At 39.5% G+C, this 27,888-nt stretch overlaps 1 protein-coding gene across 1 annotated transcript in view; it reads left to right on the forward strand.

Moving 5' to 3' along the window:
- The first annotated feature begins 14,641 nt into the window (after positions 1-14,641).
- The window catches only part of DCLK3 (doublecortin like kinase 3), a 31,506-nt gene continuing 18,259 nt past the window's right edge, over positions 14,642-27,888 (forward strand). The window contains exon 1 of the mRNA XM_027729166.2: positions 14,642-14,838. Coding sequence (XP_027584967.1) covers positions 14,778-14,838 — 61 coding nt within the window. The 5' untranslated portion in view covers positions 14,642-14,777. The remainder of the gene's footprint in view (positions 14,839-27,888) is intronic.

The raw sequence follows: 27,888 nt of genomic DNA on the forward strand, positions 1-27,888 counted from the left end.
CTGTTGCAATATAAATTAATTAGCTTTCCACAGTTTCTCAAAAAAGCACCGCTGTCTTAAAAAAAGGTTAAAACCACAGTTACGTGAAGATATATATTTTTTGGGTGAAATGTTTAAACATGGGCTCAGAGGGCTGTAAGATTTGCTGTCCCTGCACTGGAAGTAACTATGTGGGTATATTTGCACCCAGCATAAATGTTTCCAGACACATCTTAATCTTATTCATACTTAAGGGAAAATTGAGTAAATCTGGTAAAAATCAGGTTACCTTCATTGTTGTAAAGGGAAAACAAACAAAACCAGAGTCAGATTTTTCAGGTCTTACTGCAGGGCAGTCAGGTCTCAATGTACAAACTGAAGTGTACCTTCTGAAGTACTCTGACCTATTCATCTAGTCCGAAATCAAAACAGGGATGTTCTCTTGCCAGTTGGGCTGGACGTCGATAGTATTGAACTGAAGGCTGCAGGGCAATGAACCTCTTGTTTGCTCTCTCAGGTTCTTAGGTGTTGTCAAAAGTGTTTATTCCTGTGGCTGGGAGAGTGTGTCTCTGAGGATTTTCTAAGCTAACCCTCTGAAATATTAGACTGCTTGGCTGTTTTTCTTTGTGAGGTGATTCTGCCTGTGTCGCACAAGGGCCTGGTGTTCTGGCTGCTTGATTAGGTAACCAAAACATAGATTCATCTCCTGGGTTTTTGCTTTTTAACTGTGATATCTCAAACCAATCAGTCCTGTTTGTTCTTGCCTTACTAAACTGAGGTAGCAAAATACGTTCTGCAAATGTCTGGCATTCATAATTTCACTATATTTATAATTGCAAACTATTTATATAATTGCAAACTATTTATGTCTTCAGTGCTGACTCATAAAACAAGGTATTTCACTGAAGCTGAAAGGGAAATGACCCTGCATCTTTTTCAGCTTATTTGTCATTTCATTTTTTCATCCCTCTTTGGGGATCTCTGTCCTACTTTCTGTCACACATATTAGTCTTGGCTGATTGATATGAAGAGATAAAGAGCCTTGAGCAAAACCAGCTTTGTAAACAATGATAGAAAATTATTTTGCTTTATGTACTTCACTCTGCTTAAGAAAAATATCTTAAGCAGAGTGAAAGAGCATGAACTGACCCATTCCCAGACTAAGTTAGAAGTAGGTTAACAAAGCAACTAAAATGTATATTTGGTGATTTATTTTTCTGCCATAGCTTGAAATAACAGAATAAAATAATGGTGGCTTCAAAAAAGACATGCAAATGGGCCCACTGTCAAGAATATTTTCTACTAGAATGTGTTTACTACTTATGACCTGCATATTGCTATGAAAATGTATATTGCAGATTAAAGTTAATTATTAAATGCTTGTGAATTGCCTAGGAAAAAGTCTGTATTTGTTGTCAGTCACAGAAGTCCAGTCAATGTAATAGGTGAAATCACCTCTAGTGATTTGGTGCTTAGGATTTGCTGAAGCAGTAAATTATATGCCTTTTGCTGCATGAAAAGCTAAATTCAATACAAGGACCATTAGAACTTGACAAGTTGATTAGGTGTTGAAACCTGGGTGAAGAAAATTTACAACCTAATGGCAACCTTGAAGAGGAGGAGTTAACTTCCTCTGCTTCTAGATTATCTTGAAGGACATATGACCACAAAGAATTCCTTATTCAAATAGTTTTGACTTCAAAATATAATTCAATAAATGTTTTGTTTTTATTCATAGTATCCCATGTAATTATATTTACTTGCCTGAAGTAGTGAAGTTTTTGCCTATCATATGTAATTGAAATTTCCATCCAAATTAGCTTAACTCAAATCTTGAATAGGAAGGAATCCCCTTAGAAACAAGAAGCATTATCTGCCTTTTTCTAATAGAATACAGTCTAACAATTAAGTTACCTAATATACATTCTTCTACTTACCAAAGAAAAGATACCAAATTTAGTAAAAACACCTTACTTACTTGCCAAACAGCATGCCTTAATAATTGCTAAAAGTGAGAATCAGTCTTCAGAAAAATAACTAAGTATAACCAATGTGAGATAAGAATAAAGCCACATTTTGAATCAGGATATGTTCTTTGCTGAACTAAATCATGTTAAAATTAGCTTTTTCAGCCTTACCCATATGTTACCTTTCTCTTTGAGCTCTTGTAGGCTTTGTGTGCATTTGATGATAGCTGCATTTGTGAGTTTATTTTATTTAGGTTTTCTTTCTGGTATCAGTTGAGTAATGAACAGTTAATAGATGACCTAAAATGATGTGGAGATCTTGAATGTACATCTTTCGCTCTCTCTCTCTTCTCTTTAGTGAAAGCACATTAAAGCAAATGTATTCAGTGAATGTGTTAGGTACTCAAATGCTTGGTGCTTGGCTCCACAATGAAATCCAAAATCTTCTGTTCAGAAATATATGCAGTTCATGTAGAGAATAAAACTCATCAGGATGTGATCCAGTGCAACCATTACACTTATTTATGAGTTCAGCTAAAATGTAGAGCTGCCTCAAGCTAGGCATGTGGAAATAATGGAGAGAAGAATCAATCTCTGTTTGAGGTGCCCTGGTGTCTACATGGGATCCATCTCCCTAAGACATCTCCTAGAGCTCCATCTTGAAGACAACAGTGAAATGGTGGGAGCATTTGTACACAAAATGTTAGCACAAACAGCCTTTTCTTACCCAGAATGTTCAGACCACCAATATCTGCCACTTTGAGACCATAACACAGACAAACTGAAGGCAAGGTTCCATCTTAGACCTAGTCCTTTCATTAAGAGACTTACTGGGTGAGAAAGGAAGGAGGTACAAGGACCAAGATCTTGCAGCCTAGTGCTGGGGCCATTTGGTGATGAAACCTGCTCACCTCTCTGTGGTTATGCATTGTACACTAAACAGCTTCTGGATAAAACAGAGGTGCTGAGAGAACTTAGACATGGCTAAGGGGAAGGGGAGATGCTTAAGAATGTGATTTTGGTTTGGTGAACTTAAGTCTCGTTGTATGACTTTCATCTCTTTCTTAAATCGAGTCCTTGGTCACTCCTCTGAGAATTTAGAAGTAAAAGAACCATCACTGCTTTGTTTCTCAGCACATGAATACTAATTGTTTCCCTTTGGATTTATACCACGTCATCTAAGAAAATATGCAGTGAATAAACAAAGCTGTAAGTCATGTGCAATCATTCCCAACCTACTGGAGTTATTAACAGCACCCACTCATGGACTTCATAACAGAGATATTCAGGTTTCCTTAAAATTCTGGCTTAGAAAAGTGGCCATAAAAAATCCCAGGCTCAGATAGACTCCATTCTGAAAGAATTCTTATTGAAAACTTTCCAGCGTGATTCTCTCTAAATTGTCCTCCTTTGAAGTGCTCACTGAACATTCAAAACCGATATTGCCTCCAGATATTTTCTATGCCCTGGCAATATAGGTGCCTGTATTACTGTAACACAGAAATTTGATTGAAACATTTACTTTTTTACATGTCTAAAATAAATTAATTTCCATTACTGCCTTAAAAAAACCAAGTCTAAAATAGGAAGCAAGAATTTGTTCACATGGCGATGCTCCTTCCCTTATCAGCTTGCTATGGTGGTAATTTTTTTTACAATCTTGATTTTCAAGTGCAGTTCAAACTCACCACAGGGTATGAAGCACTGAGTAGAGTGAAATAAGGGGTGTAGCTTCCTTCAATCTTCCAGTGGAAAGGGCAGGGGAACAGCTAGCCTGCGCTCTTTTCAAAACGTAGTGTTAAAACTGGTTCTGCACAGACTGGATTCAGTTCCTCCTCTCTGATTCTTGGGAATTTGTCACACACTGGACCATATTGACTATGACAATGTGTGCATTGGCACATGTATGATCTATGTATTTAATACACTCTCTATTTATATCCTCAACCAGTCACTTGAAGTAGGTAAAATTTATACATGGAATGCTCATTTTTTCTTTAAAGAGTAGTGTCTCCATGTTTGTCCCTAAAATGAGAAAAGTTCTCCATAAAAGCTTCTCATCTGCTTGGCTTCAGCAGATAGATTAGGACTTTTTACATCTTTAGTTACTTGACTTGCTATTTTATTCATATTTGATGGCAAAACTCAGCATATAATTCTAATTACTCTCAGATAAAATGAGGGTATGTTGATCCACATCTGCATCTGCAGTATCACACAAATGTCTAACACATGTTTCAGCACCAGCTTCTTGTAAGGGAAATGCATCCTAGGAGTGTGTTTCACAGTCTGATTTCAGTGATCTTCAGCACAGGCACAGGAGGATAAAGCACTGGCTAACAACTCTGATCAAGTTTTCATAGTAAACGTCACTCCTTCTCTACAGAAACTGTAAGACAGCTGCTGTATTTGTATCTTGTTAAGTAAATAAAAGACATAGCTGGTGAGATGTAGGACTTTTCATTCAGATTAGCTGGCAGATACTATCCACAGGGCTTTCTTGCTGATGTGAATAAGTTGCCTGGGTAGCAGAATATTTTCCCCAAGCTCTCAAGCTGAGAGCAAGTACAACACCACAGAACTGTTTCTAATATATATAGAGAGATTAGAAAGCGTTTGCTTACTTTAGACTGCTTCACTTCTGCTTCCTTACTTGAGAGAAATTTATGGATCATTCAGGAGAGGGATAATTGCTGTTTGCAGAGAACATTTTTGAGGTAAACTTAAATTTTTGGGTGACTTTGCTTGTTTTTAAGACAAATTACTGTTTAACTAGATGAAGTGATACAGGCAACTGGCTCTCACTGCATTGTGGTGCCTTTGTTTGAAGTGAGGTGCCACATGGGATTTTGTGAAGTGATCTGCAGTAGAGCTAAGATGGCTTTAGAGAGACTGAATTTTCTCAGAGGGATGGAAATTGCAACCTGTTTTTCTTTTCTCACCTTTTCACCATTGAAATGTTAAGTCTAATTTTCCTTGCTTTAGACAGAGACTGTCAGAAACACTGGCAAATGAGAAAAGTATAAATTAAAGGTTGTAGCCGTCTGCAACCACAACAATAAATATCATTGTCTGTACAGTTAATACTTCATCCATGTCTTCTGCCTGAGGAGACTGAAAAAGCATTCATGTCAATACACTATTTCTCATTATTCTGCAGGTACAGAAAAATTTCATCCCTTTCAGCAGGAGGAAAATTTGTCTAGTCTCCGGTCTTTTAGTTCAAAGCAGTTTAAAATCTTAGTATAGCTGTTTAGGAATGAAATTTGAGTGGAGGTGGAGGTCTGATAGAAAGCTCGTGTTCACGTCTTGCAGAATGGCTAATTTAACCAGGTAACAACATCATTTCTCCAGTGGTGCACCTGCATTAACTGTTTCAGTTTGAATATCCCGTCAAAGCAAGATGTTACAAATAACATTGGATTGAGCAGTAGAGAATGAGCTGGAATCACAAATCTGTGCCAGGGAAGGAAAGCAGAAAACTTTTTAAACAGAGCATCTTATGCCAAGTTCTGTTCCAACAAAATGTCTCAGAGACAGGGGCAGCTCTGATCTGACTGAGTTGGGAGGTGGAATGACTGATTGTGCCCACACCATTTTATGTGTAACATATATGGGTAGATTGTTTCCCTCTAAGTGAGCTTATTACTGTGTCTGAAGGACACATGGCAGAGGAAAGGTTATACCAGGCAGTCTTCTTGGCTGAGGAGCCATGGTTTGGGATGCCCCTCAAATTTTTCTCCACTTTCTTTCACTCCACCATGAGGAGAAGGACAAAACCAGAAAAAAAAATTGTCTTGTTGCCATGTGGCTGTGTGCTAAAGCACCATATCCACCAAAAATCCCAATAAAGCACTTAGCTGCCTGCTCTTGCCTTTTACATCTTTCTCCTTTACTTGAGTATGAGTACATTGGCAGCTCTATGGAAGTACTTTTAGTACTTCAGCTTCCCCTGTGTTCTCTGGGGTCAGGCAAGTTCATTAGGGCTGGTAGAAAACCACACACTATCTCATGATTTTTCACCTTGTCCAGTTACGTGCATCTCTTGCACTCTTGTTTCGCAAGACTAAATCAGGAAAGCAATGAAATTAATGCATAAAGAGCTCGAAAGCTTATAAATAATGTATTGCTGCATATTGGCATAGAAAGCAAAGAAAAGTGCTATCAAAAAGGTGACAAGGCTTTTAAAGTGCTTTTCTGAGAAATCGAAGTGAATGCTGTGTTGCTCATTTTACTGTATTGTCTTCAAATGGACAGTATGTCTGCTGTGGTCCCTATCAGAAAATCAGTGAGATTCAAGGAAGTTTTTCTGGGAGCAGTGGGTTTTGATAGCAATCCTGGTTTGCTATGAATTGTCCTTTGCCTCCAGTCTTTTATCTTCCTCCTTATGTTTTCCTCCAATTTGAGCAATGTCAGCTCTCCATCATGTGCTGTTGATGCACCAGCTATCAACACTAGCCCTGAAAAGCAGGGCCAGGGCTAATGTGAAGCTGCCCATGGATGATTACACGTTTGACTGCCAGTGGGTTGTCAGCAGTTTCACGTGTGAAAAGCAGCTACATCCTGGTTGCTTTGCTCTCTGGAGGGAAAATAATTTGGCTTGCAGTGTACTAGCCAGCTTTAAGTTTTCACAAAATGTATACAAGACAGTTATATTTCAAATGTCTACTCTCTTGTCAATTTTGGTAGAAATTAGTCACTGCTGTCAAAATTATTGTACAAGAAGAGGGAAAAAGTAAAATGAGAAATTGGGGAGAAAATCACAGTCTGAAAAGGCTTTCTTCCTCGGCAATTCAGCCTCAAAACAGTTAATGCCAGTATTGCATATTTTTCTGCTGCTTCTTTAACCTGTAATGCTGGTATTTTCAAGATACTCTTTCTGAATCAGGAGGGCTGAGCATTTTTTTATGATAGTGCAAATTCTCATACAACTGTAGCTAAGACTTCAAAAAATAGTTGTTAGATTGTGAGATTAATTATATATAAAATGTTGCTAGAACAGCTTCTCCTGTTTTAGTTCTCTTGCTGGCTTGGTATCTTGTTCATCAGAGTCAAGAATAAATAGCTAATACTAGTTGGGGCTCCCAGAAGTTATGGAATGGCACCAGTCATCCTAAGCATGCAGAAAAGGAACAGCTGGTGACTGTTTTTACACACAATCTTTCCCTAAATATTAGGGGGTGCTTTGCCATGCAATATTATTATTTATACCTCAGTAATACCAAGAGGTCTTAGCTGAAAGTGGAGCCTGAAGGTACTATTTTTTGTATCTACAACGCTGTAGGAGACAGTCCTGTCTCCTCTATCCCCTTCCACCAAAATATCATAGCTAATTAGGCAAAGAGTGGAAGAGGAAACACAGGCGCCATGAAATGAGGTAACTTGTGCCAGGCTCCAGAGCAGATTGGTGTTGTCTGTGCTGAGAAAAGAGCTCAGTCCCCTGCCTCCCAATGGGAATCTTTTGTCCCAAATAAAATGTTGCATTTCTAATATATTGTTACAAAACCCAAAGTTTTAAGGAAACATTATAAAAACTTAATAAACTTAGAAAACTCTTCAAAACGCTTGAAATACTCTGGATACAGCTGAGCAGTGTTCATTTACTCTTATGCGAGGTTGCTAAAATCATTGAGACAAGAGAAAAAAGTGGGGAAAAAATTAATTTTACAGAATCGTAGAATATTCTGAGTTAGAAGGATCATTGAATCTACCTCTTAAGTGAATGGCCCATACAGGGATCAAATCCACAACCTTGGTGTTTTTTGATTTTAAGAATTCTGCTTCATCATATGCTTCTCAGACACTCATGAATTGTCATTCGGCTGTGATTTCTCATGAGAATTGCATTCCTATTAGGTATATTTGTGTTTACATTGTCATTGGCATAAAAGTGTGAACACTCCATGCATTTACCATGCACAAGCTTGTCTTGCATCTTGGCCTTGTCAAAGTGATACAGTTTTTTCACCCACCACATTCTGTTCTTTAATATACTTTTCTCTTTTGTAGATCGTTTCTTTCTTCGTTACTGACTTGGATCACAAATGGTCTTTATTTCCCTGTTTTTCTGAACTAAATAGCTAAATTCAGGATCCTGTGGATATGAAAGGGATTATGAGTCATACAAACAAAAATATGTTAACTTTTCCTTGTGGGGGTTGTATTAAGTTAGAAACATTCCATGTGGCTTAACCTTGTCCTTTCTTCCTATTATAATTGACAATCAGTGATTAATTGAAGTGTAAATTTGGACCCAGGTCATCAGACTGTTGGACCTGTATAATTCCAGGTGCAATGACAGGCCACTTTACATTGTCACCTCTTAGTATTACTGTACTAGGACAATAATGGATTGATTAACTGGGATGGCAAGACAATCTTTTGAGGGTTAGTGTAGTAAAAGTGAAGGTAAGTTACACGCTCTAATTTCTCCTCCCTATTGGATACAAAGCCTTGTTGCAGGGGCTTTGTAGTTCTGTACAGAGAGAGGTCGGCTCTCTTTAACTATCAGTAAGAGCAAGCTAGTCCTGTCTTTCCAGATGGTTTGACCTGCCTCATGTGATGGCTGAGGAGTCCCGCTGAGGAGTGCCAATGATGTCTGCATCTGTGACATCACCTGCTGTGTAGGCTTTCTGTGTGAATTCTCCTTGGGGAGTAGGGGCAAAATGCTGAATCTCTGTGTGCCTGAGTTCCTCCGTTTTCTAAGAATCATAAGCATTATTAATCAGACTGAACCTTGCACAAAAGACAGTTTTCAAGTTTTCTTAATGAAAGCACAGAAGATGGGATGTTTCTTATGACAATGCTAAACCTCGCATTTTATATTATTTGTGAGGTTTCTCAGATCAAATCTTCAGTTTTCAGATTCTTGCTTTTCTCACCAATAATAGATATTGTTTGTGTGACAAGTCCGTATTTCAAAAGGTAAGTGAGAATGAATTTAAGAGAGATCTACAACTATATTACACAGAACACTGACTGCAGTATCTCAGTGAGTCCCTCCCTTTTGCATGTATGAACACGACAGGCTGTAGCCACGTTTCCCAAAGATGCAGCAGAGGTGGGGCAATTTGAGTCCTGTTCATCCACCTCTGGAAACAGAAACACTTTCTTTGTTCCAGCCTTTTCATTCAGTGCAGAAGTGAGGAATTGAATGTACTTGTTAAGCCCAGCTGCTGAACATGGGGAGAGAAACATATATTGCCCATCAAGTTACCTGAGAAGGTGCCCAGAAAATCAGTGATGCCTCTCTTGCCTTCCCAGTAGTAGCTGCTTTGCTCTGGTATCACTCAGAAGTCAGGCATGTTCATCAATACTGACCTGTGTTAGATTAAATGACCTTGGGGTAAAAGAGGGTGTCAGACTGGCATTGTTATTTCTGGTTTACTGGTCTGTTTTTCCCATCCATCTTTATTTTTCTGGTAGTGATCCATTTCTACAGTAAGAACATAGACATGATTAGTAAGTATAAACTGCCTGCTTCCAAACACTATGAATTATGTCATTTAAAAATGTATCTGTGCAAAAACTGTCTCACACTCTTTGCAGCTAAATTCTCTGTTGCCTGAGCCATTAGTGGCAGTGAAAATCAGTGTCTCCAAGAAGCTAAGGTTCCTCTTCGTTTTACATGAGGCATGAAAAAAGCTGATATGTACCAAATAGAAGTAGTCACAGCAGGGAGAATGTTCAAAACTTCTAAGCAAGGAAAGGAGTGTGTTTTTGAAGTTTTTGAAGGAGTGTGTTTAAGAAGCCAGGGGATTTGGCTTCTTAAAAATCCACAAAGACCTTATGTAGGTGTGTTACCTAGAGTACTTTCAGAAAAACACTCCCAGAGTCAAATATTGTAAGAAAAATGGTAAATATTGAGGCATGCAAAGTCAGACAGTTTGGGTCTGTGTTCTATTTCTGTGTCTTGCTATGTGACCCTCATTGAGTCTCTCTGTGTTTCAATCTTCTTGCTTCTAATATTCATTTAAGATACTAAAGTTTATGTATCTTAATTGCTTTTTTCCAGCTCTAGGTTTTGATCAGGTCGTCTATTAATGAAGTTCCTATGTGCCTCGCATCGTTGTGTGAGATTTCACTCAATGTTGATGACCTTTGCAACACTTGAATAAAAGACATTATTAAATGTAACATATAATAAATATAGATCAAATATAAAATGTCTCCTTTGAGAAGTCTCTTAATGATAAACATGCCATTCTGTGAATCTTGCTAGAAGGCAAAGGTCATAATCCTGTATTATTTGTTTAGCACAGATAAAGCAGAAACCTGGAGTGTCAGAGGGTGTCAGGCGATCACAATATCTACTCACTGGATACCAATGAGTGTATCTTTAATACATAAACACTTTCTAAAACAAGTCATTGAGAATTATCCCACATCATCAAAACATTGGCGTTTATAACACATCTATTATCAATGCCCTTTTCCACTGCAGTTTCTAATTATCTGAATTTGACACTGATTAAGTATATTCATGACTCAGAAACTGAAATAAGGCAGTATGTTAGAGGAAGATAACAAAACCTACTTTGTTGAAACTACAATGCCCTTTTCTAAATATGCTCTTTAAACAAAAAGTTAATTCTGGAAAGAAGTAGAGAATTATATTCTTTATAATTTTCTTGATTAGGGAATAAGTTGCCAAAATCTGTTTTTTGCTTTGAATATCTGCTGACCTGCTGACTGAGGCTGAGGAAGCTTTGGATTCTGATCTTTTGTTTTTAATCTTGTGAGTTTGCTCAGTGCAGTTGTGTAAATGCCTGTAACAACATTGTTCTGGCAAAATTATACAATGTCTTGGTTCCACTCTGGTATTAGGACTTGGTTTCTATTGGGAACTGTTTTCTTCATTACATTTAGCATACATCTAAGGACTAGCATGGATATAAATTCTTTGATTCTTTTTTTAAATTTATTTTTGAGCTGGAGGATACAACCTGTGTTGTTCACATATAGGTTGGCATTTGTTTTTTGTGATTTGAATAATACCTGTAATTTTTGATATTTTACTGATGGTGTTTGATTTATTATTGAAGAGATCTGAAATACTTGCTTCTTTTGCCCCTTGTATTTATATATGCAAGACACAGAACATAAGATAGATACGTGGTTTAAAGAGGACTCGGTCTTATTTTTTGTCCTCTGTAAAGGTCAGGGTTTTTTTTTCTTTATTTCTATATTAAAAACATATATTGGGCTTTTTCTTCTTTTTTTCTTTTTTAGTTTGGTTCTTTTTTTAAAGGAGCCATGTAACTGCTGTCTTATTTACAGTATAGATATTTTTTGCAAGTATGAAATCATCCCCGTTAGTTCTGCCAGTAGCATTGGTGTCAGAGTGACTGTCACACGTCTGCATTTCAGGCTCTGCATCAGTGAAAGTTACTCTACACCACATGTTGTGACAAAGTTTAATGTGCCCAAAGCAACCACTGGCTCCTGGGTGTTTGGAATATCCCAGCGACATGGGATATTCAGATTCATCTGAAAATAATACACACACTTTTCTTTATAGACTAAGAATGAATTACATTATAACACTGGGCTCCGAGACTTCAAGCCTTATTTGCCTCCTCAAGGACTATTAGCAAGCTGGAAAACCACTGTGTATGAACAACTTTCGCATACAAATGACAAACTAACATTTTTATTATTGAAACCACATTATGAAAATGCTACTTTTATGCTGATTGATTCAATATCCTAGATTAGATTTCTGGACATTAGGAAGACAGCTCTTATCAGATGTTGTGAATAAACTGATTAAGTTTAAAATAGCTGGTTTTTTCTTGTCAAAAAGCAATTGTAATTTCTTTTAACTTATGTAAAACAGAGGCAAATAAATATATATATAACTCTTGCCACTTCTTCCTCACTTGATATGATAAATGTGTACAGGCGGATTTATCATTTTCAAAACAGTGTGTTGTGCTAGCAGATAGGATAATCATATCTGGGATACAACTTAATAGGTCCACCATGAAAATACGTGGATTTTACTTTAATTATAGCTTCTTAAGAATGTGACAAGAAACACATAAAATGCAATCTCTGAGCATGACCATCTAGAGAGGATAAATCCTAAGAGGATCAGTAGAATATTTTGTTTTACGTACCTCCTTTAAGTACAGCCCTTGAAACAGAATAGGTGTCAGCACAATCCTGGGTCTCAAGGGAGGGGAAAAGGGAGAGAAGAAATGATTTCGAAGACAGAAGGAAATTGTTGCTTTTGGGACAAGGTCAAAAATAGTAGGATTCCTACTAAAGGAGACTGAACATCCATTTCCAAGGCTGTATCAACATACCTATTGTCAGTCATCGCCATATGTCAATACTGTGTATGAGCTGGGTGTGCAACACATGGAGACATGTATTTGACAACTTTCTGCTGATTAGTCATTGGCCTGTAATTTCAGTCTGTGAAATTAAGCACTGGGGTTACAAGGCTATTATTGAGAATCGAATATCATGATTCTTGTGTATGCTTATTAAGAAATGGTAAGGAAGCTGTAGATGGTTTAGTAGGTGAATGGTGTGGTTAAGATCACTGGCTGGTTAAAAAGTGGATTAAAGGAAAATCAGCTTCACTGACTGACAGAGGTGACAAATTTCAAGAGGCAAGTAGGAATGAGGTGTTTTCAGAAGTCTGTATTCACTCCTCATCTGTTTTTCATTCTACAATAAGAAATGTGAGTACTACAGATTTAGTGTTGATTTTTAGGTCATGTTACAGTCTTATTTTGGAAACCAACTGCAGGGATTAATACCAGGTAATTAGGAGCGATACTTAGCTCTTCTAAGGATTTTGCAAATCCCTTTAACTGGTGTCATTATTGCATTTTACAGATGGAAAAAGTCAGACACAGAAGTGTGGAATAACCTGATGGAGGAGTTCCAGAGACAGGAACTGAACAGTCCCTGATTTCTTAAAGACAGGGTTAAATCATTGAGATGCCAACAACTGCAGAAATTAATGGTAGCATTGTTTAAAGAACCACGTGAAAGATGGAGAATAGCAGAAGACACCTCCCATCCACTTTAGTGAAGCCAAGATCTCACATGGGCATTGAGTGTGTCAGAAGAGGTAGTCAACTGCACATGTAAAAATGACTGAAAGACGACCCTTTAGTTATGCTCTTCCAGGCAGTCCTAATCTCGAAGACTAATTATTTGAAAATAACTTTGATACACAGGGCAAACAGATAATGATGACTTCAGGATTAACAAACTCTAGACAAAGAAGTAAGGCAAACATGAGAAAATAAATATAGAATTTGAGAGTTTTTGAGATTTTAAACAAATATGAAGATTTCAAATGAAAGTGAAATTATGATACATTTTCAGATAGAAATTTGATATTATAATGTATTGCAGGTTTTGACGACCTGAGTTTTGACTTGTTTACAAGATATTTTTTGTTTATGCTTTTATTTTACATGGTTTCATTCACCATATAGTCTAGCAAAATATAAATGCTCTATGTAAAAGAGTGAGAAAAGATATTTGAGCTTTATACCTATGTCTTTATACTCAGCTCTTAAAGAGCACAGTGAACTACATTTCAGTATAAACATCAATCAAGATCCTTTTTTTCAAAGGTGTTTGTGTCAGACTGCGTTGCGTCAAAAACGATGAAATACTCCAGAAGTAAAATCACAGAAGACAAGCCATTAAACAAGGCAGCTGGACAAAATCTTCAGTAAATTAAAGAAATCAGAGTATGAGATATATGTTTAGCATGTTCTGCTTTGTCCTGTTCATACAGTTTGAGGCCAGAATGATGGAACACTTAGCCTGACCTACTGGATATCCCTGGACACTAAATTTTACCTGTGTATTTTCCAGAGACATCTTGTTTTAGTAGGAGATTTTCAGAGAATAAAACACAGCTTCCTTCCACAATTTGTGCCAATGATTAGTCTCTCCCATCGATAACATTTTTGATTTGAATTTGTCCAACTTCAGCTTCCAGACACTGACTCTTATTCTTTTCCACTGCAAGATTAAAGGGCCTTTTAGCTCCCAGTATTTTCCCCTATGAAGGTATGTATACGGCCTCATCAAGTTGTATCTCCTTTTGTGGTATGGTAAGTGGTCAGACATCTATTTATACGACCCTTAAATCAGCTTTGTGGCTCATCACTTCATTCTCATATTTTTCAGATGTGCCTGCCGTGTAGCCAGCCAGCATCCTATGGGGCAGCCTGGATGAAATAAAATCCCTTCTCATAGTTCACGAAGATGCTGGGTAACCAGTTGTTCACGCGTCCAACACACGCTTTATTCGCATCGCGTGAGCGCTTGTCTTTTTTAATCCAAGCCAAATCGAGCGATTTACCAAGTCCTACTTGGCACGCAAGGGGCGACAACTGAGGCTTTTTCACTCGTGAGCGGGCTGGCAGCAGCGCCTCACGCCCCGCCGCACAACAAACCCTCGTGCCGGGCGGGTGGGCGTCCGTGAGAGGGTAAACGGGGACGCCTCGCTGGCTGGGGCCGAGCTGGGCGTTGACAGAAGCGGGGCCCGGGGAAGGGCGGGAGGAGAGCGGCTGCGGGGGCGGGCGGCCGCCTGAGGCTGTGGCGGCAGTGGCCGTGGGGCGGTGCCGGCCGGCGGGGCTGCCCCGGGAGGGCGGCCGGGGAGGGGTGCGGGGGTGTGACCGCCGGTGCGGCCGGTGCGCGGCGCCGCCTCCCCGCCGGGTCCCCTCCCTCCCACTGCCCTCGCAGCCGGGAGGCGGCGCGGAGGGACCGTGCGTGCGGTGCGGGCAGCTCCTGGCCCCAGCCGAGCCAAGCCGAGCCTAGCTTAACCAAGCCGAGCTGAGCCCCCACATCATGCCGGCCGCCGCGCCGACCCCGCTCCACCCCGCGGCGGGCTCCTGCTGCCACTGCGCCGGTGAGTGCCCCCTTCCCTCGGCCCTCTTCCCGGGGGGCAGCCCCCGCGCCGCAGTGCCGGACCCCCCTGCCCGACAAATCGCCAGCTGGGGGGGCTCCTTTTGGGAGGAGGGGGCGAGCTGGGGGCGCCGCGCCCCGGCTGAGGGCGGCATGAGGCGGCTCCGGCGGCGAAAGTTCCTTTCCGGGATCTTGCGTGTCCGTGGGGTTGCGGTGAGCGAGGGAGGCTTTCGGTGGCCTTTGGGCTTGAAATGGGGGCTTGAGACTGACGGAGGAAGGTGCGATTCCTCTTGGCCGTGGGATTGAGGCGAGGGCTTTGGGAGGGAAGAGAGGTCCCCGAAGGCGCAAAGTTGGGGATGGTTGTTTCACCGTGTTCCTTTAATTACCTGTATTTTGTATTAAAGAGAAGCCTCCTCCCCCCCACCTCTTTTGTATCGTCGCGGAGATTAGTGAAGTGGATTCCTTGGGAAGCAGAGCAAGGGGCTGCGACTGCACGGAGAGCCAGTCCCTGCTGCTGGGTGGGTGTCAGGCCATCTGTGCCCCCTTCCCGAGACCACCTCAGCAGCCGTGCGATGTACCAGAGTAAGCTTTGAAGTCTGAGCGTGAAGTTAACTATTTGCTATTCCAAAAGGCGCGCAAGTGTCTTCCGTGCTGCCATAAAATTGAAGATTAGAAGTAACTTGCAGTCTTAATAGGCAGCATGAGTATAGTTCACTTGGAAAGAATGCTTTTGGGCTGCTGAGAGCACACCGATGCTGTGGCAGAAAAGTAAATAGCATTCAGTGTAAGGATTTTAAGCTGTTGCACAACTCTGTGTTAAAATACGCTTGAGGTTGGTGAATTTTCCCTCAACTGGCAAATCACTACAGCTGGAGGTACACGGGTCACGGGCAGGGGCTCAAAGCGGGGGGGAGGGCTGCTGTGTCAGGTGGGGATGCTGTGACATGTGGTAGCCAAACCTCTTTGGGGAAGAATGCTGGCTGTGCCCTCGCATCCCCTGACTTCCCCTATATCAGTTATGTTTGCTTCTATTTAATAACTGAACAGATATTTATAGGAAAACTATTCCATGACTTTTCACTGTGCAGTGTTATCTTCTGCCTTCCTCAGGGTACATTCAGTACACAAAGTCAGCAGGACTGGACGGGCCACTGGTTTGAGCTGATGGAACGGTTTTCAGGTTGAGAGAGATGCTGTGTTTGGGAACAACCCCGTAAACTGAAGCTTTTGTTGTACTGTGTACTAAAGGGTTTTCGTTTTCAAAAAAAGCCCAAAGCCAACAAAACAAACCAACCTCTTGCAACACTGTAACAAGTTTCTAAAGCTTCTTCCTCTGAGCATTTAGATTGAAACCCATGCCGTGTGAGGGTATAAACTAAAAATTTATCACCAAATCTGATATGGTTCGTTATGTATGCTTTTGCTGCTAACTTTACAAAGAAATAAAAATGTGCATATATGCAGGTCTGCATGCAAGTTTGTCTTCTCACCTCCTTGTTTCCTTATTCTTTAGCCCTCTTTTTTTCTCTTGATGCTTCTTGTGGTTTTTTATATGGTTTGAATGCAGTTTTGACACTTTGAAATGTTGGGAACCCAACAGACTCCCGAAAGAGCCAGCAAGTGAAATGAAGCTTACAAAACATATATTACAGCTACTTTACGTAGTAGAGGTGCAGTTATTATAGCAATTCTATCATGCTCTTCTCAAGAGGTGGCTGCATTTTGTATCTCAGGAAGCCACCCTGTGGCTCTCCAGATAAAACTGATCCTGCTGAGTTAGTCTCTTTCTTGTAGTGTAATGGGTGTGGATGTCCTGAAATGGCATGACTTTTTCCATGAAAATTTTTGTAGGATGTTAGGACATGTCAGCTGAGAGTTAGCTTCTCATAAATCTCCATCTGTGGTTCATTAACCTGAATTGGTTAATTGGACTTAAACTGTGGGCAAAGATAAGATAACTTGGTTTAATTCAGGTTATTGGCAGCTGTTCAAGCCTCTGAATTTGAGCTGTGCTAAAGTTACCTTGTCTTTATACTTTTTTTTATACTCAAGTTAATTACCTTGGACATGCTAACCTGACTTTTGAATGTATCTTTATCTGATAGTGTCACTTACATTCTTTGTATCTGTCTGCACTGCTGCTTTTTCTAGTCATATTCTGCAGAGCGTCACAATTTTGGCATCAGCAGGATTTTCAGCATGTGGTGACTAAGGGAAGTTGTGTGGGATTCATTTCCCCATTTCTAAGATTACTTTGCTTAGTTTGTTTTCTGCAGAAACATCTATAGTTTTGTAGAAATAAGGAAAGTTCATGATCCTTCCTTCTTTTGCAACAGCTCTGGGGTGAATTGAGTTGGTTGCTGTTACTGCTTTTTTTCATTTCCTTTAATTTGATGATTCCTTGACATTTAACAACATTTGAAATTAGCGTTATATAGATTTTGTTGTAAATATAATTAGCATCAGAACATTATGGTGACTTTAGGAGCCTCAGTTAGATCTGATCCAGATCTCACTGAAGCTAATGTGAATCTTTTAATTAGCTTCAGTGCAACTTGGATCAGATCTGAAAATGTGGTAGTTGAAGAGGTGAATGTGACATTTCTCTTCTTAACAGTATACTGTTTTCCCTGTTTTTCTCAATTTCAGGGTATGGAGTCTGTCCTTTTGTAGTCTTCCCTAGATTCTGGAAACAATAAAAAAAGGAGGGGGAGCTACTGCCTTGATTGATTCTAATGTCAGTTTGGAGTTTTGGTAATGCTTTCAAATTGTCCATCTTACCTAGCAGTAGCTTGCTTTCACTGCAAACGGAAGACATGTTTAGCATCTTCCCTCTGTTCTACCATTGTTTACTCAGTCTAATTACTGTAAGAATGCAAAACAATTATGTCATATATTCTTAGAAGAAGCTCTCAGTAGACGTTCTATAAACACCATCTCCCACTCCATCAATATTGCTAGCCTGCACTTATTCTCCTGGTTTTAGTTTTCTTATGACCCCAAATAATGTAGTTAATGGAAATGCTGAGAAATGTCTGGTGGTGTGAAAATCCTGATTTTTCTGCTTTGTCATCATGCTTTTGAGTCTAATTAACACTGGCTTACATTTTTCCTGAGAAACCAATTTTCTTTTGTAAGTTCTGTGAAACACTTTATTTTGCAATGTTGACTTTCCTAAATGAGTCTCTTCTGAAAAAGTGGTTCTGTAATAATGGGGTTGGGAATTCTACATTTATATGTGAGTTAACATCTCCTAAATGTGCTATATTTCCAAAGAAAACTTTTGTCTGATTTCCCCTTTTGCAAACCAGACGGAGAATCAGACTCTGACTGGGTCTTTCCTTTAGTTAGGCAACAAGGTTATTGGTACTAAAGGATCTGGAAGCTTAATTAAACTCTCAGTGACACCTCTGCAGGCTCTTTTATTTTCACTGGGTTTGCTCAGTTGCAACTGATTAGTCATCAAGTTGAGATTTAGGAAAAAAAGCAAATAAAATCTCCCACAAGAAACACATTCCTGCTCCTTTGACTGAGGCATTGTTGGCTAACAGGACTAAAAAGCAGCTAAAAGCTTACTTTGTGATGAAACATGAATAATTAATTTGAAAGTATATGGTACTTCAAGAGTCAAGAGCATCAACGTGAAAGTGAAACTCCTTGTAGGCTGATCCTTTAGAAACACACTGAGGGCTTTACCAGATGGATTCTGGCAAATACTGCAGTTGTGTAAGATGTTTTTGTTTCCCTCTGTCAGTTTGGTCCCTCTCCTGAAAGATTCTTGATGGAGGGTCCTGATCTGCAGAGCTGACTTTCCTGGTTACTGGGGCAGACCCTAAAGCAGTCAAACTGCAGAAAGTAGTCATGGCTTCTGCCAGTAAAATACACAGCCTGTCATCTTTGAAAGAAATTAAATAAATGAGCAGTTTCATAATATTCTTTTTTTGGTTTTATGCAACTTAAACTGAGCCTCACACCTCCAAAGGCACTGATTCATTTCACGTGCAGTCTTACATTTCACATAGTCTTTACAGATTATGCATCTGTATACATCTCTATAAGGCTTTCTTTATTCTAGCTTTTTAATTTGCTACCCTTAAAATGTAAGAAAGAAGATAATGAAAGTGGGGTTCTGCTCCAAAAAAAAATGTAAAAATTATGACACTTGTGAGTCATTATCAGACTCCCTGAAATCTACCTTCATCTGCTGCTCTGGGGGTGATTCAGCTCAGTTTAACACTAACACATGGCAGTAACCATCTGTGTTTGCTGTAAATATTTTATTTTTTTAATTACAAATGGCTTGATTTAAAAAATCTGAAACTGTACAGTGGAGTGATTGTGGGCCTGCAGTGGGAAGGAGGTAAGCACCTGGGAAGGTAATTTTTGCCCAACCACTGTTGCCAGGTTGGAAAGGGAAGTGTAACACAGAGAGCAAACCAGACTTCCCTGTAGCAGTCTGGGTGCTGCTGCTCCATTGTGGGGGGACCTGGGCAGGAGAGGGCCAGCACAGACTGCAGAGGGACTCTGAACATTTAGGGAAGGAGAAGGGGGGAAAATAGACTAAGAAAACTCCAAGTTTATCTCCTTTGAGGAGAAAGAAGGAAAAGTGGCTGTGAAATGTCACTTATCCATTGGGATTCTCATACAGTAAATATGGCCATTGGGATGCTGGGCCTCCCACATGCATTTCTCTGTGGGATGACTCCCACATTGGGACTGGGAGCAGAGGCGCCATCCATCCTCAGAATGGAAAATCCAGAGTTCACATAGCCATAGCTAGGGTTCCAATGGGGAGGGGCTCTGTCTCCATCTCTCTGCTGAAATCCAGGCAGCTGCAATGTTTTCCCATCAGACTGTCATTCTAGATAGTCCTTCCCATCTTAGGAACTCCTGCGCTACAACATCTGCTGACTTCAGCTGCTCTGGTGCTCTTTGTCCTCTAGGATCTCCCATTAACTCAGAGGTTTGTATCCCAAAACTGGCAGTGAAAAGGGAGTGAGATAAACAGGCAGGAAGAAGGAATTAGACTCACTTCTTTCTTTCTAGAGTGAAAGACTGGGGAAGGATGAGAATGGGCGTTTATGGGACTGAAAGATTTGAAGAGCTCGTTTCCAGTTTGCATGACACAATGTATGTTTATTCTTAAAATAAAAAGCAGGTATGTTGAAGATCTGCAAAATTTTGAAGTCGTCTTGCCTGCCCTTATAGGAGGACAGGGAGTGGGTACAAAGGTGTGCATCTTCCATGCTCTTGCACTCTAGGTGTAGCTGCTAAGGACATTTTCTCTCCCTGCAGTTGACACTTTGGCAGCTCACCTAATGGGACCAGACATATTTGGCCGGGAGAATGTTTAGTTCTGTTGGCGACATGGTGGGACAGAAGGAAGCCAACTTGACACACAGCTGAGTTTACAGGGCTGACAGTTAAAGGAAAAATAATGATATTGCATGCAAATTTAAGCATGCTTGATGTGAAATTGTGAAAGATAATGAACTTGTAATCCCATCATACTAACTTTTTATGATCTTTTAGGGCTAAAACTATATATTTATGAGATAGAGAGATTATTCTGATTTTTTTTTTTTGGTGTGCGAGCCCAAATTAGTTTTTCTTCAGTGAACTTAGAATACTGTCTGAACTGCTGAGTGATTTTAATTCTCTAAAAATTGGGTTAGACTGGCTCAGCAATTGATCTCCACTAGACTAGTGCAAATTGGACATGAATGTGCTGGCATGAGTATGACTGGAGATACCCATTAGGGTAGCATAAAAGATGTTACAGAAATTAAAGTCATTCCCTCCTTTTAATTTATTTTTCATTGTTACAGTATTAAAACTGTTTTTGAAAGATTCCAGCTGATAAATTGTATTTGTAATATTGAACATGGTTTTGTTTTCTTTCTGCTCCAGTAGCTAATGCAGATAAGAATTCATGCAAATACCATGATGAGGGTTTGTGGTTTTTTTTTTTTAATGTAATTGAATAAAATACACTTTGGCCGTCTAAAAATACTTTGACTGTGCTCCTTTTATTTGGCTTAGTAAGCCATGGTTTTATACAATATGATTTACAATTATATTTTATTGCAAAGTATATTTTATAACTGCCTTACCATCAAATGTATTCTGAACACGTAAGGTTTGTTCAATGTATTTCTTCAATGTATTAAAAAAATGCATTTCTATGAGGCCATGTTACAAAATCAAGCCTTTATGATTATTGATTAGGACTGCTATCCCCCCACCCCATGTTCCTGTGTATTAAGATATGCACATTAATTACATTTTCAGATGCTGCTTTTACTATCCCCAAGGGCTATGGCTCCATCAGTGTATGTGATGGGCAGAGCGTATCTAATGAGCACCTACTTACTGTTTACCCTGGCTCTTCATGCCTCCTGCTATGTGTTTTCTGAACCCTACTGTTAATACAGGGTTATTAACTTGAGGGCTTTTCTGTCATGGTTATTGCTGCAGTAGCAAACATGGATTAGCCTATCTGCTACACCTGTAAAGAGAGGGCATGTACTGCATTCAGCAGGAGTCATGGTGCAAAAAATAAAATCAAAAGTACTTTAATCTGCGGAAGAAAGCAACTTGACATGCCCGGTTCCTGAATTTTGGGATGACTTAGCATTGTCTATGTGTTGTGTTGTGTTACCTTGTCTGAAGTACCTCTTCTAGGATATGCCCTTGCAGCTGTGAGCACTGAGCAGGTTTGCAGATCAGGTCTCAGAATGTTGTTTTGGGTACCAGACTGTAATCTTCTCTGAGAAATCTAGATTAAGTTGATTGCTTTGAAACTCAATGGAATTGGTTGAGACAAAATCAGTTCTTCAGGGCTGCGCTGCCTTAAGCAAAGAAATTATTCTTCCTGTAGTTTTTCACACACATTTCAGCTCTTCTAGTTACTCTTTTTTTTCCCAACACAGTCCTTTAATCTAGTTTACTTGTAAAAGAGGATCTGCTGTACCCTGGAGTAGACATAGGAAAAACTGTATACCCTTCTTAACTGTCTTGTATGGAAGGAGGAAGTAATTTCAAAAAGTAGAATGGTTTGGTTGGAAGGGACCTCAAAGATCATATAGTTCCAACCCCTCTGCTGTGGGCAGGGATCTTGCACTACACCAGGTTGTTCAGAGCCCCATCTAACATTGCCTTGAACATTGCCAGTGATGGGGCACCCACAACTTCTCTGAACAACCTGTACTCTCACAGTAAAAATTTCTTCCTCATATCTAATCTAAATCTCTCCTCTTTCAGTTTATCACACCTCATCCTATCACACCATGGTCTTGTAAAATGTCCTTCTCCAGCTCTTTTCTAGGCTCCTTTAGGTGCTGGAAGGCTACTCCAAGGTATCCCCAGAACTGCCTTCTTCCCCAGTCTGAAAAACCCCAACTCTCTCAGTCTCTCTTCATATGAGAGGTGCTTCAGCCTTTTGATCATCTTCATGGCCCTCCTGTGGACTTGCTCCAGCAGGTCCACATCCTTCATATGTTGGGGGCCCCAGAGCAAGATGCAGTACTTCATGTGGGGGTCTCATGATAGTGGAGTTGTGGGGAAGAATTGTTTCCCTTGACCTGCTAGCCACACTTCTTTTGATACACAGGATATGACTGATAACTTTTTCTCCTGTTTTACTGATGAGCTTGCTAAGGTTCTTTTAATGTAGTCAGCTGTTTGTGTGCATGTAGCTCTTCCTGTTCTTTAACAAAATGTAAATTAAGGTGAACTAATATGGCAAGTGACAACAAAAGCACGTAGATGTCCTTTATGGATACTGCAAAGGAGCAGACCGTTCAAGGATAGTTCTATTGCTGACTTCCAATCCTATCCTTTGTCTAAGTTTGGCATTGTACCTAACTTCTTGATCCACTCTTATTCTCACCCTCACATTTTACTGCTTCCCTATTACACTCTCCATCTGCTTCCACTGTGTCTGTAAAGTTCAGGGAAATTGCTATCAGACAGTATCAAAGTTCATAGGAACTGCTGTCAGCGCCTGACTATGGCACTCTTTGCTTCATTCCCTGCGGTCTGTCCCAGTCCCTCTTAAAACTTCTTTTCTCTTATCCTCCCTGTCCAGTTCTTCACTATGTTTCTTTTTTTCAGTTTCAGTTTTATACCTCTGAGCTGTGTGAGCCTTTGGAGCTTGCTAAGCCTGGAACTAGCAGCAACTGTCCTGCTGCATCTGATGCTGTCTTGATCCAGTCCTTTCTGAAATTTGAGTTTCTTTTTCTACTAAGTATTTTATCTGGTCAAAACTGATACAAGTGTGTGTGTCTGTCATTGTTGCTGAAATAACCACCAGCTCTGACTCAAACAAAACCTCTTCCTTAAGGTGCTGTACAGCATGGCAAGGAGGCAAGGATGAGCATCAGGGAAGGAGAGGGTGCTACAGAGGCTCCTCAGAGAAAAATTTACCAGTGGTGTTTCCAACACTAGGGCTGTAGATAATGCCCATATAAAATTTACTTGCTGTAAAAGAACACTTGTGATCATGTTTTGTTTCCATGTATCTAATTTGAGACTCACCACACTGCTACTTCAGTCTTGGGCACTAACAGTGTACACTAGCCCTGGAAGTTGCAACTTTTAATAATTTACAGCAAGGAGAGGAGATCAAGATGGCATGTTTCTAGAGGTCTCGGATTGCATCCTGGGGCCAACTGCTGATGCACAGTGGTAACGTGTGTGAGCTACATGCTTGGCTGCTCTCAGTTCAATGCCAGAAACATTCTTGACACTCAAGTACTTGAAGACACTTGTTAGTATGGTGACATGAGCTAAATGTTTTTGGTTCCAAGTAAGATTATTCTTTTTTTTTTAGTTTTTTTTTTTTTTTTTTTTTTTAATTACTCAGCAGGAATTTCTAGGGCTTAAGGAATAAACAGGCATTTGTCCTGTTGTTCTTTCCCATCCCATTAAAGCAGTGTTTTGTTTATCCTGTATTTGTTTTTCCTATATGGAGACCAACGCATCAAAACAACTCCCAGATATACGGTTTCTGTCTTGTGCAACTTTAGTTGTGTGAAGAATACTGCTAATGATTTGGGGCGTTTTCACAGTTGCTTTTGTAAGTGGAAGCCTTCTAAAGAAGTTGCAGGGTTTAAATAACACCATCTTATTCACAGAAAGCAATGCCATACCTAGATCCTATTTCAATGCTGCCTTCTGTTTTAAATTGTGTTGTAAAACTCCTTTTAAAAATTTAATTCCACTTCAACCTGTGAGTTGATAGCAGAATTAGCTGCTGGGTAAACCATTCAGTTAATTACAGAAACTGTAATCTCAAGCAGGAGAGCCAAGAAGAACTCAAGATGAACAAAAACTTATAGACTGGCCAAGGGAAGGGATAAGTTTTGAAAGACAAATGGCAGCAATACATTTTTAATTGCAATATGTGACCTCTGGCAAACCCTGTTGCTCTGCTGTTGTAGGGAGCGTAGCCAGGCAATTCACCAAATGACAGGATATTCTGAGTTGGAAGGGACCCACAAGGATCATCAAGTCCAGCTCTTGAGTGAATGACTTGTACAGGGATCAAACCTGTAACCTTGGCATTTTTAGCACCATGCTCTAAACAACTGAGCTTATTAAATTCCTTAAGATACAGGTTGCTTTAAGTTCTGTATACAGAACTTCTTCAGAGCTCAAGTCTTCAGAATTCACTTTATTTTACTCCAAGTCCAGAGTATGATCCAAAACACTCCAAGGAAAGGTCTTCTAGAGGAATTTTTTTGTTGGTTTCCCCCTCATGCTTTCCCACACTCCCCCTACCCCCACAGTGGGAAGGACTGTGCCGATCACAAATGATTTGTAAATTTTAAAAATGAACACAGAAGCTGTGCTCCTTTCAGGGGAATGCATTTTCTCTCTAGGGAGCACTTGTGCTCTGGTCGTAAGTGCTGAGTTTCTTGTTCCTGCTACCTGTTTGAGCCCCCAAATCCCAGTTTGTCTTATACTCCATGCTTCTCTAGTGACTTGGTGTCATTGTTTGCCTTGTTAGACCATCATGTCTTCATCATATGGAGATCTGTATTGCTCTGTGAGGTCATTTTCTGTTTTTTCTGTTCCAATATGTGCAGTTTTGGTGGGATGCAAGGTGTCCTTGACCAGCTGTGTTGCCTTGCCCTTGCCCTTCCACAGCAGCGGGCTTCAGCATTCCCCTCGGCCATGGTGTACCACTGATACTCTGATACACCAGCATATATAGATAGATGTGTATACAGATAAAAATAGACACACTCATGCATGCATGAATCCATTTTAACATTTCTAAGAAATATTTATATTTGATAATCATTAGCTCTCAGTAGGACAGTAAAAGAAAGAACACCTTTTATTCTCTGATGTATAATTTGCCAGTACTTGAACTCATTGAAGTGTGTTTCTGATACCGCCTCCCTCTTCCTCCTTCTCCCACTTGTATATAAATATGGAAACATGATTTTGAAGCAATAGAAGTTGTAGCTAAAGGATTTGGGTATGTGTGTGACCTCTGAAGGCTTTCTAGAAATGCTTGTTACTGCTTTGAGTGTGTGCACTTTCCTGACAGATTGAGGCTTGCTTCATGTGTATCAGTTAAATATAGCATAACTGACAAACAACAGAAATTATGACTGAAATAGTTGTAACAGGCAATTGAAGTGAATTTTCAATTTTATGTAATATGTAATCACTGTGACCACCCCTTTGACAGAATTTGACACTTCTCCTTTTCTTGGAAAATATTAAAAGATTCTTTTATGCGTTGATTTAAGCAGTCATGTAATTTTCTTTTTTCATCTTAGAAAAATATGCAATACTATTCTTATTCCTAAAATTGTTATGTATTAACTTATGGCTTTTGTCAGACTGTTTTTCGCTAGGAATCAAGCCAGTTTAAAAGCACAAAAACACATTCCTACATTGTTTTAATAATGACATAAAACTGCTCTTATTCCATTAGTTATAGAATTAAACAATAAACTTGGCTTCTGTTTCAAGCTTAGCCAAATTAGTGAAGAAAGGAAAAATAACTGATGTTTAGGTAATTGAAACAATCAACAGTGTAGCCAAGCACTTAAAATCAGTGGTTTATAGAAAGGTATGATAATAGCAGCGTAGCTGGGAGGAACATAAGCTGTGGGAAAAGTCATTATTGGCACACCATTGTTTTTATGTTGTACCAAGATCATAAGCAGTAAAAATGTTAAGCACTGTTCCCATAAGCAAGATAATGCTTTGATGACAGTGTGTACGCAAGAATCTGGAAATGTTGATTAAATTCAGAGCTTCATCAGTTCCTGGTAAGTAACATGTTCTGGAGTTGATTTAGATTTCAGAGAACTATTATTATGGCTGATTTTTTTTTTCTTCCCCATTCACAGTAAGCTTTATTCTGGGTGGAATGTAAATATGCGATTGCTGAAGAATCACTAGCACATATGTAGTCATCTTTTGATAACAAGAGATCATCCTTAAAAAGCAGAATGAAGACAGAAATAACTTATACAACCACCAAGCATTAGTCACACATAGCTCTTATATAATGCTTACGTCTTCAATCAGCATGCTGGCAGCTGGGCTTCTTTTAATGTTTGTTTGGAGGAGAAGCATCTATCTCATTTGGCAGAGGAAGAAAATGAAGCCAAGAGTTAAGGGACATGCCAGGGGGCACACAGTGCTTAGCTGGTGAGAGTATCACAACTAAGAAGTGTCCTTCATCATACATCAAGCAGAGCCAACAGCAGAGTGGAGTTCTGTAGCGGTGTCTCCTCATGTGCTTTCACCACTCAAGCCCTGGCCTCTTGGACACACTATTTTTTGAGACAGAGCAGGAGAATGCTGCAGCACCTGTTGCAGTTTTCCCTTTTGTTTGTCGTTCTAGGCGAGGAGGCATATTTTCTCTTGCCTTGATGAAAAGGACAAATAAAAACGTATAGCTTGAAATACTGAAAATGTCTTTTCTGCAGTTCAAAACCAAAATGTAGTAAGCTTAAGCCTATAGCACCAAGAGGAGCACTCATATGTGCAGATTTTCCTTTGAGGATTTGCCCACTGCACTATGGCTATGCAAGCGTAGTAATGTAAGAGAATGGACAGGATTCTCTGGGAGATAAGCCATTCGGTATAGGAGTTTCCTAGTAATGGTTCAGAAAACATTCTGGCTGCTTTCTTTTGTCTTGGTCCTGTTAGTTTATATATATTGAATGTTTATTCCCAACTGAAGTGCGAGGCTATTAAATGGAGTAGGAAGCTCTCTGTAATCTCATTGTGAAAGTTTATTTCTTGAGGCTGAAAATAAATGCATTGTAATCAGGTTTTAATCCTAACAAGTACAAGAGATCAGAGTACTTTTAGGGGACATTTTTATTCCTAGCTTATTGTTGTATTGATAAACAGGGAATTATGTTATAGCTTGGTTTGTCCATAACCATGTTATGTTTTGAGTTCTTCCTTTTCACAATTAGGCGTAACAAATGGTGCCATTTTCTTTGGTTGATGTTCTAAGATGAAATATCAGATGGAAAATTGTTAATGTCCCTAGAGAATACTCAGAACTTCGTGTGATTTTACATAACTTTTAGAATAAAAAAGTCAAACCAAAATATTGGAAAACCAGAACTCCAGTTATCAAACAAAACTAAGATGGCCTTTTTTTAAGACAAAAGATTACATTACACTACTATTAGATGATCTATAAAATTGCTGTAAAAGTTACAGCAAAAGTAATGTCTTTTAAAAAGAATTCAGTTTATTTTATTTGTTATGGAAGGTCCAGGGAAGGTGAAGAGGAGATAATTACTTATAGAAATGTAAGGTTTCACATATAGCACCATCTGGTAGTAATTTTAAAACACGAGTATTTGTTTTACTTCATGCAATGTAATTTTGGAACTTGTTGCCACAGGGTTTACAGAGGCCAGAATTGTAATTGGGTTCAGAAAGGAGTGAGGTCATGGTAGATATATTCAAAAGAGAATGCTAAAGAAACTCGATGCAATCCTGGCACTTCTTGAGGACTTCTGAAAGATGAGAGGAATTAGAAGAAAGATCTGTTTGTTTT

This window comes from Pipra filicauda, unplaced genomic scaffold (genome assembly GCF_003945595.2).
Source record: "Pipra filicauda isolate LSUMZ 115617 unplaced genomic scaffold, ASM394559v2 scaffold233_size1220752_pilon, whole genome shotgun sequence".
In the NCBI taxonomy this organism is placed as follows: Eukaryota; Metazoa; Chordata; class Aves; order Passeriformes; family Pipridae; genus Pipra; species Pipra filicauda.